We start from the raw sequence: 12,307 nt of genomic DNA on the forward strand, positions 1-12,307 counted from the left end.
GGAGGTGATGATCTCCACTCTCTAGTGACCAACAACAGGGCACAAGGAAATGCAACAAAGCTGAATCAGGGAAAGTTCAGATAAGACTTTAGGAAAAAGTTCTTCATTGAGAAGGTGAACAGGTACACAGGAAATGCTCACAGCCTGTCAGGGTTTAAGGAGCATCTAGATGATGCTCTTATTCTTGTGGTTTAGCTTTCAGTAGACCTGCAAGGAGCACAATCTTTATGACTCACTTCCAATTTAAGATACTGTATGATTCTATGATCCTTATCTGCTTTTTCTCTTCCTTTAAAAAAATAGAAGCAAGCATAACTCACTTTTTTTCAGAAGATAACCTTTTTTGACAATATTTTTATAAAAAGCATCCTTTGTTTTCCGACGAATTGTGTTGTAGATTTCTTTTCCATCCACTGTATCATTAAGCACTTGTTCTTGGTGCTAGAAAACATGTCAGAAAAACATACTGTAAGCTCAGAAATGGTCATTAAAAAGCATCCTATGAAGTTGTGATCAGGATCATCTTACTGAATGCTACCAACTCACTACTGTTGTTCTCTCATGCATTTTACTAAAGCATTCATTTTTCATGCAATACACTTGCTAGAAATGTATTGTAACGCTTTCCATATTTCCAAAACTGAAAGAAAATAGGAGTTTTCAATACAGACCAACTTCTACAAAGTAAGTCTTTTCCATGTAAAAATAAAAAACATGATCTTTCACTGCGATTTCATTGTGTTAAAATTTATGCCAGTCTTTGAAGATTTATCTAGCTTCTAACTGTCTTCTACCAAAGCTCAAAGGTCTCAGTAATCATGGATAAACTCTGAAGCAATAAAAATTGTGCAGACCATAACTAAAACTGACTTGATGTGGCACAGTCCTTCATTAATCTCATTAGAACTCACATGTTGTAACTGAGCACAACTCAAGACAAGAGAAAAAAGCAGAAACAGGAAACAGAAAAAAGATGAATTCACACAAAAAATAGTAGTATCTAGTAATGCAAGTGATAAATATGACCAAAACCCAAGCTAGGTCTGACCTTACTAGGTAAGCTCATTCATGGAAGTTCTTTAGCCATAAAAAAATACAAGAAAAGGAAGACTATAACATAGTAAGGACATTGCTGAGATAAAAAGAGACATATGAACTGGTTCTTCTGTAATAGTCTACTTTTCTGCCTGTGCATACGTCTACAAGAATTATGATTTTGATCAAAACAACAAAAGCAAGATGAAAAAAAATTTGGTAATACTAACAGATATTGCAGGACCTGCAATGGAAACTATATCCACATGTTATGAAATGATAATGTAACATAATTATCTGTCAAGATAATGTCTGTAACCTAAGTACACAAGGAATAGTGCATGAAATTAGAGATCTAGTGACAAATATTTTTAAGTAAATATCATATTAGACACAGGAATTCCATCAGATTGACCCTAAAACGATGCAAACTTTTGAATTCTTTTTTCCCTTTGAAAACACGGCGCATAGTGCTATGTGGAAGGGAAGTAGCAAAGCTGAACATTAACTATACCACTGTGCACTTAATTTTTAAATAAAGTCAGAAGTGTATCTGGTTAGGTTAAAAGATCTGAAGTACTCTTACATGGAAAATGAGTCAATGCAGAGTTTATTAACACAGTTTTTTAGGAATACTGACTTCATTAATTTACATATTAATACTGTAAGTTTCACCTATGTGAAAAGCTAAAATGAAGACTTACTGCCATGATTAAAGAGGAATGATGGAGGATAAAGAAAGTTACTAATGAAGCTTTTCAAGGAGCAATCTGAGAACTCCTATTTGCTTTCTGACCCAATCACATTACTGAGCACAAGTTAACAGCAGGAAAAAACAGGGAAGCACCAATGACACAACACAATTAGCAGTATAGGAAAGATTGCAATAACAAGCTATGCATCTCCTTGTACAAGACAGCAGTTACACTGTTGACACAGAAAATGAGACATTAACAGCTGAGTCACTCATTGGAGGACTGGGCTGTGATACTGTTGGCTATACCAACATAATGGTCTTCCAAGGATGGACTTAACTTCTGTCACCGCAGTGCCTAAGGTGCTGTGTTTTGGTTTTGTGACTGAAACGGTATTAGTAACACACCTGTGTTTTTTCTGGCTATTGTTGATCAGTACCTGCATAACCTCAAGACGTTCTCCATTTCCCACTCTGCCCCCTTTCTCAGTGACGTGGCTTGGTGGACAAGATGGCAGGAGCAGAGACAGCCAGGACAGATGATGATGACTGATCATGGGGTATTAGCATACCCTGTCATGTAACATCATGACCAACAATAAGCATGTGGGATCAGGGAGGTCTCAGAGAGCAGCTGGGCATCAGTCTACTTGTGAGAGGTGCTGAGTGATGCCTTTGCATCACCCCTTCCTTTATTATGAAACAGTATTTATCTCAACCCACAATTTTTTTGCCTTTTCCCCATTCCACAGGAAAAGGGAGTGCGCAAAGGTGTGGGTCCATAGCAGCATCCAGGGTCAACCCACCACAGAAAATTACATGTATAGTCGTTAAGTGCTTTCCAGAGGCAAGGGAATTATGCATAACATGGTACTACTCTAAGTTGTTCTGGTACATGTTCAAGAAAGGTGAGCTCTCACCAGAACTGGTAGCAGCAAGGCGACTATGAAAACATTACAAGGAGACAGGATTAGCTTCTGTGTGCTTAGCTTGGTGAACAGAGGAATGCTCTCATATTAACAAGAAAGATCCCACAAAGAGGTATGAATTGACTGCAGCTCTCATTAGGGAAGACAAGAAGATTAAATTTCTCATTTTCATTGAAACAGAAAAGCTTGGAAACAGAAAAAAAATGTATGTAAATTTTTTAACTAGCAATAAGCTCATGAAAAGCTAAATGATGTGGTGTGCTTATTACTGGTGATGTCTTAGAATCAACTTCTGCTATGGGGCAAGCATGCCTCAGAACAAGTGCTGCAAATCCCAGCTCTGTAACCATCCCTGAAAGTTTTTGGTGTGTATAGGTTTCTTGTGACAGGAGAAAAACCCCAGACACAGAAGAGAGAGGAGCAGACTGGTTCCCTTTAAAATGGGACTAAATCAAAGGATGAGCCCAGAACAGAGATGGGGGCACAGAGCAGAGGTCGAACACCTCACAGCACAGACAGAACTTACCACACTTTCTGTTGACTACAAGCCAGTCTTCGGTAAGTGTATGTATTTGAGGATAAAACAAAAGAAACAGATGAGCTGCAAACATTGAAACTGTTGATGACTGACTACTGGAGATGATGCTGCTTAACTACCACTGGTACCTCTGCTGTAATTTAGTTCATAAATTGGTTTGATAGTGATTCAGTCTGTGACTTCAACATCAAAGGCTCAGAGATGAAATCCTACCTGCATTGGAACAGGATCTTTTAAGTAATATCCTTCAACAATCTGTTCTTTTCTGTAGTGCTCAATGATGTCAGCAATACTGTTCCAGTAAGAAAAAGAATATTGAAATGTTAAACACATTAATTTTTCCACTGTTTGAGAATCTGCTTTTCCATAAAACCAGAGAAAATTTTCCCTCAAAGTTTTAATAAAATCAAGTGTTAATCATCATAATCTTATTTGCAAGAATGAGGATTTACTAATATACTAAAGTCAAGAAAGTTCACGAAACTGTATTCAGAATGTACTAATCCTGAACTCTGCAAAATATTTTAATGACTTGCTTAAAATGTCAAATGAGGACATTGCACTTCCCACACTCAGGCAGTACATGTACATTACCCACTTTCCAACCAGGCTGAAAATTGCTATTTCTTTGGCAATAACTTTCCAACTAAGTCCTAGAGTAATTAGCTAAGTGGAATGGGACATACATTGAGTGAAGTGCAATCTCTTTCTAGGAGGAAAGGTTTGTAGCAGGGCTTATACATATTATGATTGGACATCACTGAGCTATCCTTTTAAATACAATAGCACTCCTCTATAGGGAAGCATTCATTCTAATCACCAGATTCAGACTGGAATTGCACTTGAAAGGCTCAGGAAAGAAGTAGTGACAGATACAAGCTGAAATTCAAGGCATTTAAGTTGCTCTAATTATTTTTGCAGTACTGAAATTTACGCTGCAATAAAGAATGGCAACAGGGACATCAATAGAAATTAATCATTTACATGCAAAATATCAATCTAGAAAAAGAGCTAAGTAATTAAGTAGATAAAAATATACTCGGTGTGTCTTCTCAGTTCATGCATACTCAGCTGTGTGTGCAAAGATACGAATAAGGCATATGTGTAACACAGGAACAACAGCTGTAAAAATCTCAAAAACTTCTAAATAAGGCTGTATCAAGGCATCTTGGTTGGCTTTTCTGTTTCATTCTGAACCTATGAACTAGTGCAAATTTGATAAAATGACCTTCCCACAAGTATTTTTATTTTTCAGGTACATAAAATAAGACTAATGTTTCTTTCAGTTTTAATGAAAAAAGTAATTAATTTCAATTTTTACTGAGATGCTGTCTGCATATACTGTTTTCTACATAAGAATTTCAACTGTGTCACACTACAAAAAATAATTACTCTGTCCTTATATTTCACAGGTTGAATAGTTACTACCAATCCATTTTCTAACCAATAAAACAGCATTGTATGAATTTTCTCACTCCTCAAATCAGGAACACCTTGACCTTCAATGCACCATTCCTAGATTAAAAATGTCATTAGGAGTTTCTCAATGTAAGAGCAGGTGCCTGCAAAATTTCTGCAATTTTGTAGTATGGGCTGAAGAATAAGCTCAGTTGTATTTAAAAACTCAATCTGTAGTTAGAGTAACACATAGACTAGGACTTCAAGCCCTGATGGAGCACCTAAGGGCTGCATTCTTCATTACATGTTTGAACTTCCAGCAAATTACTAACCTGATACACATAGTCAGGTGAACTGAATGTGAGCTTAAAAGTATAATGATAGTTCTCCCAGACATACAACAAAATCAAACATTTTCTTTCACACTGTGGAAGATCTCTGCAAACTAGGTATCAAAATACTAAAGAATATTCTTATAGTGCTTTGTCACACTTTATTGCTGCTAAACTAAAATCTGGATTTCTGTTCAGCTGCATAAAACCTCTTTCAGATAAATGTAATCTATACCGGAAGTGAATCCAGCACTGTATTATAAAGTAATCTGAAGTAACAACAACATAATAACTTCCTGAAAGTATACTATTTAAAGCTACAAACCCATTTGAGACTAGTAAGAGCTCCACTAACTTGATGATGAAGTCGACATCACTAAGGGTAGGAGGCTTCTGACCTCTCATTCTCCTAATAAGCCACGCAACTAGACATCAGCATTTACATTCATGAAAGGCTGACCCTGCAGCTAGCCTGGTTTCCAGCGAGGATGGCTGGAGACCAGACTGGTTAATGAAGAAGGTATTCAAGCAGCCTGGGTGTGAAACTGGCATAGGTTCTTAAGGATCCGATTGTTTAGCCTCACAGCATCATCTGAGTGAAGTCATATTAGAAAGTCCACTAAATGTAGTGAGGAGACCATGACATTTTCTCAGACACACTAGCTGCTGAATCTCCACCCACTCAGAAGCCAAGCTAGAAGTGACAGAAATTCTCTGTTGGGGTAAGAATGCCCTGGTTCTAGGTGAGCAGGACTGGAAAAATGATGATTTTTTTTTTTTTTTTTTTTTTTTTAAGGCAGGCAATGACCTCTGTTTAAGGAGTAAAGTGAATCTTCACTACTGAAAAGTCTTCCAGATACAACTCTAAAAACATACTATCAAAGATGGAGGTTTACTGATAGTTTCTCCCACAAAATGGGAAACACCTCATTATTTCTTTTTAGTTTTGCACAAATTACTGTATTTTTGCACCAATGGCAAAAGAAATGTATTTTAAGTTTATTCACTCTAAATGAACTGATCTATGTTTCTGTTCCACGTACCATGCACATATTTCAATGCAATTTAGTAGCTCTTTCCAACAATGGTGTTTTTCTCCTTTCTTGTAAATACCCATTCCTATTATTTGAAAACTCTTTTGATTGTCTCAGATAAAATTAGCATTTTTATTTTCCCCTTTTCAAATAGACAAGAACACATGGAGAAGCTTCCAAGCTGCTTCGGAGTAATCTTTTAATTACAGATACACAATTTATGCATCCACATGATCCATTCAAACCACATTTTACAGAGTGAAGCAACTGGTTGGCAGAACATGCACAAATACTTCAAGAGAAACAAGTTACACTTAAGCTATTTAAGCTTTAAGAATTTGCTCAGTTAGAAGTATATACTAAGGAAATTAGGGAAAATATTTAGTATAAAGGAAACTACAATCTTAAAATTATAGTAGTAAATGATTATCAGGAGCAAATTATACAAGCATAAAATATGCACAATTCCTTTTGCCACAAGAACTCACCTATTATAGTATCTGCCTCCCATCATAAACTGATTGTTTGATGTTGGACATATTTTAAAACGCTGAATATTTTCACTGGTCCGGAAATAAAGTGAATAATCACCAGGGGTATTATCTGAAGGCCTCACAAGAAAACTGCACACCTGACCAACTGAAAACACATCACAGTAGTGTTATTTTTCTTAGTGGTACATGTAAACTCTTACTAAATCTATTTCTACATAAACTAGGAGGAACTGCACACTTGAAGAAATACAAGCCCTATAAAAGTAAATTCCAGTATTGATCTCAAACTAGAAGAACTAGTACTATACCACCAAAATTAACAAAAAATGGTTCAGCTGTAGTCTGCAACCTAGCCACATCTTTGCCATCTCTTTAAAACAGCATACAAAAAAAGTTTGATAACATTTTCAAAAAAACATGATCTCTGTTTCAGTATTTAAAGTAGGGTATTAAATAATATGGGTCAGAAGTACTGTTTTCATTTATAGAAATACCTGCTTTATGAAAGTGAAATAATTGATTCCACATACAATAATTTTAAAATTAATGGAATCAAAAATTATGAAATCAACTTCACTTGAAAGCATACTCAGAACTGACAGCCGTGAAAATTTTTTTCCAACGTAGTATTGTGCTGAGGTAGCAGCCAGAGGAGTTGGGGAATCTAAAACACTCATCTATGTTCAGACAGTAAAGGAAATTTTGCCACAGTTTAATATTAATAGGGTCATTTTGTGCCATTTCACTATCACTGTATTTTGACATAAGAAATACACGTACCTGTCATCAGCAAGTTGTAAGCTTCTTGTTTGGAGATCTTCCCATGGAACCATCTTAACAGAGATGAAGAGAAAAATTAGAAAGCAAGACTACCAGCTCTTTTTCGGTTGTGTGACATCCAAGGCTGTAGCACCTATTAATTAATCTTTATTTAAAAAGATCTAATATATATAGATGAGACAATCAATGTCTATGCTAGTTAATGATTCTCTTCTACCAACAGCATGAAAAGACTAACACTAATAGGTATATAAATAAATTACTTTCAAAAAAATGAGATACTTGGAGATGATGTTCAAATACAATTCTGTTTTAGAGATTGATATGAATTATCCAGAAAATAGGTAATTTGATAGGCATTATCTGAAGCCATACAGCAATGTACTAGAATCATGAAATCTGAAGCTCAAACAAGAAGTGAAACATATACACAAAACCTCAAACTCAAATTTGCCAGAGCTGTGGAAACAAAGCCTAGCTTTGTTAAATTAATGAATGCAAACTGCTTTGATCCTACACCTTGTACTTTCCCAGAGTTCTGTGTCAGAGAAGTACCCCACAAAAGTTCACACCCTCTGCCTAGTCTCGGCCTGGTACCTAACACTATTCAGAAAAGCTTGACATACTACAACTTAATAATTTGTATTTAAAGGAAAGCTAAAGATACAGTGCTTTTATCTATCAGAAAAGACCCCAATTTCTAACTTTCTTTCTATACTACCTTCAGATATTAATTTACGGATTCCTCTGAAAGGCAAACAACCACTGAAAGACAGAATCAAAGCTCTAGGTATCTCCTATAAGCTACTTTCCAAATATAAAATTTCCACATTTGTAGACATCCATACTGCCAAACTGACTAGCAGAACACAGTAAACCAAGTAAGACAATTGAAATGCCTCCTTCTGCCACCAGCCTCTTGGAAAGTGGGAAACAGCAAAAAAGCAGCAAGCACAAATATGAGAAACAAATGAGGACATCATATTAAGTCATCAAGGCACTAGACATTTTTCACAGCTATCTGTCACTCATCTTCACTTGTAAATGTACTCTATCAACAGACTGACATATCAACACACTGTTGATTCTAAGTTGTATTCAATTTTTTAAAATTTTTGAAGTATTTAAAAAACAGAAGGAAACTTATAGTCCTGAGACTTTTTCTTCAAACTTAAGTGTTATAAGAATCACAGAATTATAGGAGCACAGAATACTTTGGGTTGGAAAATACCTTTAAGATCATCACGTCCAATCTTAATACAGCACTGCCAAGTCCATGTCCCCAAGTGCCACATATACACACCTCCTAAATCCCTCCAGAGACGGCAATTCTACCACTGCCCTGGGCAGTCTGTTCCAGGGCTGGACAACCCTTTCAGTGAATACATCTTCCCTAACATCCAGTCTAATCCTCCCTTGGCACAACTTGAGCAAGTTTCCTCTTGTTCTGTCACACACCACCTGGGATAAGAGACCTCTTCTGGCTACAACCTCCTGTCAGGCATCTGTCAAGAGTGATGAGATTCTCCCTGAGCCTCCTTTTCTCCAGGCTCAGCACCACCAGCTCCCTCAGCTGCTTCTCATCAGACTTTTGCTCCAGACTCTTTCCCAGCTTCGTTTCCCTTCTCTGGACACCTCAGTATCTTTCTTGCTGTGAGAACCCAAAACTGAACCTGAACTCAAGGTGTGGCCTCACCAGTCCTGACAGGTGGACGCTCACTGCCCTGGTCCTGCTGGCCAAACTGCTGCTGGCCCAAGCCAGGATGCCATCGGCCTTCTTGGTCCCCTGGGCCACGGTGGCTCCTGTCCAGCCACTGCTGACCAGCACCTCAGGTGCTTTCTGCTGAGCAGCTTCTCAGCCACTGCCCCAGCCTGCAGCACTGCAGGAGCTGTTGTGAACCAAGGGGAGGAACCATCACCTGGCCTTGTGAGATCTCACACCACTGGCCTCACCAACTCAGCCTCTCCAGATTCCTCTGCAGAGCCTTTCTACCCTCCAGAAGGATCAATGCTCCCACCCATGCGACAAACGGACACACTGCTCTAATAGTACTTTGGTACAGTATTTAGAGTTATCTCCAAGGCAACTGTGTTCAAGAAATACTCCATTGTGCATATTTTGGCTGAAAGTGATTATACATGGCCTCACGTAAGATTTCAGGACTGCAATACCCATTAGCAACAGACATACCCATTACAGGAGCTGCATTACATCTGCATTACATCTGCAGCAGCTAGTATATAAATTCGTCTTGAGATTAAAAAATAAATCTCTTTAATCACTTTCTCAAAGACTTAGAAGTCTCATAGTGGAAGTTTACAAACAGTTATGATCGCTTTTAAACAACAAAACAAAAATCCTTACATTTTGCCTTCATGGGGATCTTCTTCTCTTCCCTATGAGAAAATTAACATATCAAGTGAATGACAACAGTACAACTCAATTCCAAAAAAAATCTTGTTAGTTAAGATAGTCTGTAGAAAAAAAAAAAGACATTTACAAGTCTTTTTAACTAAAGGCGTTTTTTAACTAAAGGGGTTCTGCACATCTGTGAAGTTTTCCTCTTCATACATCAGGTGAAAACTCAGCAAAAATGTTATTTCTGATGACTACTTCAGTCATGATCCAAATCCTTTACAGGTGGTAACTTTTTGGAAAGTTTCAACCTTCTCATCCTTCCTAAGGTTAAATTACCACTGACCTATCAACATAATAGTGCCACTTCAGTTTAGCTATTCACATCCTGACAAAGATCATCTATGGGAAGCATCTCAAGTAACACTGCTATTAGCAAAACACATGTACTGTGTAAGACGGTATTATTAAAAAATCTTATTTTTTCCTTTTTTTCTTCTCACCAATAAATTTTTAAACCAAATTTCAGCCTTGAGTAATGAGAAAGACCTAACACAATGCAAAATTATACTCGGTTGAATTAGTGAATATTTCATGGCAACTGCAAGAAAGAAATGCAATTTAATGATTCTTCACCAGGACAGTACATTTTAGGAAAATGCCTAGGAAATTTACAGTACCATTCATTTGTACTTATCCTTGAACAACACGTGAATAGACATTTTTTGATAACAAATTAGGCTTAAAGGTTTGTTTTCTTATTTTAGAACTACTAGATTTATTTACTAGGTTTAGAAAAGTACATAATTAGAAAACATGCAATTAAATGTCACTAGTTTTTGTTCAGTATTAATTTATAAAAAAATCCTATTCATTTAAGAAATCTGAATGCAAAAATTACTTACCACTTCTTCTACCAGGTCTTCCACAATGAGACCTTGTTCATCTGTCCGTACATTGGTAACCCACATCCAGCCATCTTCCAGCTCGTTATGGACAATAAACATGTCTCCTTTAAGGAAACTGAGGAGGGTTACAGCAAGATTTAAATCAGAGGTACAACCATAATACAAAGCTTAATGAATATAATGAATTCTTGAGTATAATTTCCATAAAATATTTCGGAAAAACTATCAAAGGAATTGTTATTCCAAGCCCATGTGTATTTTTCCTCACAGTTAAGTGGCTATTATATACAAGTTTTCATACTTTTAATATATGTTTAGTATCTAATATATGCTTCAGTGCTGTCAACTGCAGTGTGCTAATGTATGAAACAAAAATAACACAGCAATATGAAAATACAGTAATATTGTTCTTTTATCAAGAGAAATCACATATGAAACACAAGTAAAATAACCCTTAGTAGGTTATATCTTACATTCCGTAAGAAAATAATATTCCTTTAATTGAAAAATTAGCTTGAATAATGTAACATATCTATTCACTATGTTTTCACACATAGAAGACAAGTGATGCAAAGAAAATACAGAGCAGTTACCAGAGATGCCATGCAATTAGCTACAAGCCTAAGAAGCATTAACATTCAAATTCTGAGAATCACAGAATCAAATAGGTTGGAAAAGACCTCTGTGATTACAGAGTCCAATCTACAACCAAATACCACATGTCACAACAGCATGAAGTGCAATATCCAGTCTTCTTAGACACCTTCCAAGACAGTGGTTCCACCATCTCCACAAGCAGCATTTTAATGTCTAATCACCCTTTCTGTGAAAATTTTTCCCCTAATGTCCAATCTAAAGCTGCCCTGTAGGCTAGAGAGGAATTTAAGATTATGTCTTCTCATCCTGCCACTGGTGCCTGGCAAAAGAGACTGAACCCTACCCGGTTACATGCTTCTTTCAGGCAGTTGTAGAGCAATGACATCTCCCTTGAGACTCCTTTTCTCCAGGCTGAGGCCCTGCAGCTGCACCTAATAGGACTTGTACTCAGACACTTTCCCAGTTCCATTACCCTTCTCTGGACACTCTCCAGGACCTCAGTGTCTTTCCTAAACTGAATGGCCCAGAAGTGGACATAGTACTCAGCGTGTGGCCTCACCAGTGTTAAGCACAGGGAAAGAATCACTTTCTTAGTCCTACTGGCTACACCACTGCTGATCCAAGCCAGGATGCCACTGCCTCTTGGCCACCTGGACACAGCTGGCTCTTCTTCAGCCAGCTGCTGACCAGCACTCCCTGGTCCTTCTCCACTGGGCAGCTTTCTAGCTACTCTTCCTCTTGCAGAGGGTTTTACTGTGGCCAAAGCGCAGGACCCAGCACCTGGTCCAAGGAAGTTTTCATTTCTGGAAGACTAGTGTAAGTTACTCCTTAAATGTTAAGAACGCAAACTCAGGTCACATGAAAACCTTCACTGCAGCACAAAATTTTCAATCGTGTTTCATGATGCATCAAGGTACAGAAAAAACAGTAAAGAGTTGAAGCTCATTAACTACCATTTCAATTCAAAATTTCATAGCAAATGTCTATGGCATGGCTCTCCTTTGAAGTAGGCTAACAGAAAAAAACAAAAAGCAACAAAACACTATTGAGAACAAAGAATAAATTCAACTGCTATTCAGCTTTAACAGGTGACAGACAACAAGAGCACCCTCCATCACTGTACAGTTGCTGCATGGAAGACATGCTGAAATTAACTCAGTAATACTTCGACCTTATTAAATATTAACTATGATATTAAAATTTTAAGTCAAT

General features: G+C 37.2%; 1 protein-coding gene across 1 annotated transcript in view; it reads right to left on the bottom strand.

Annotated features, from left to right (window-relative positions):
• The window catches only part of RASA1 (RAS p21 protein activator 1), a 53,706-nt gene that overhangs the window by 21,804 nt on the left and 19,595 nt on the right, over window positions 1-12,307 (bottom strand). Inside the window, exons 5-10 of the mRNA XM_063423861.1 lie at window positions 10,496-10,613; window positions 9,600-9,631; window positions 7,235-7,287; window positions 6,449-6,599; window positions 3,410-3,488; window positions 321-441 (exon numbers count right to left, since the gene is read on the bottom strand). Coding sequence (XP_063279931.1) covers window positions 321-441; window positions 3,410-3,488; window positions 6,449-6,599; window positions 7,235-7,287; window positions 9,600-9,631; window positions 10,496-10,613 — 554 coding nt within the window. The remainder of the gene's footprint in view (window positions 1-320; window positions 442-3,409; window positions 3,489-6,448; window positions 6,600-7,234; window positions 7,288-9,599; window positions 9,632-10,495; window positions 10,614-12,307) is intronic.

The sequence above is a fragment of the Prinia subflava genome, chromosome Z, assembly GCF_021018805.1.
Source record: "Prinia subflava isolate CZ2003 ecotype Zambia chromosome Z, Cam_Psub_1.2, whole genome shotgun sequence".
In the NCBI taxonomy this organism is placed as follows: domain Eukaryota; kingdom Metazoa; phylum Chordata; class Aves; order Passeriformes; family Cisticolidae; genus Prinia; species Prinia subflava.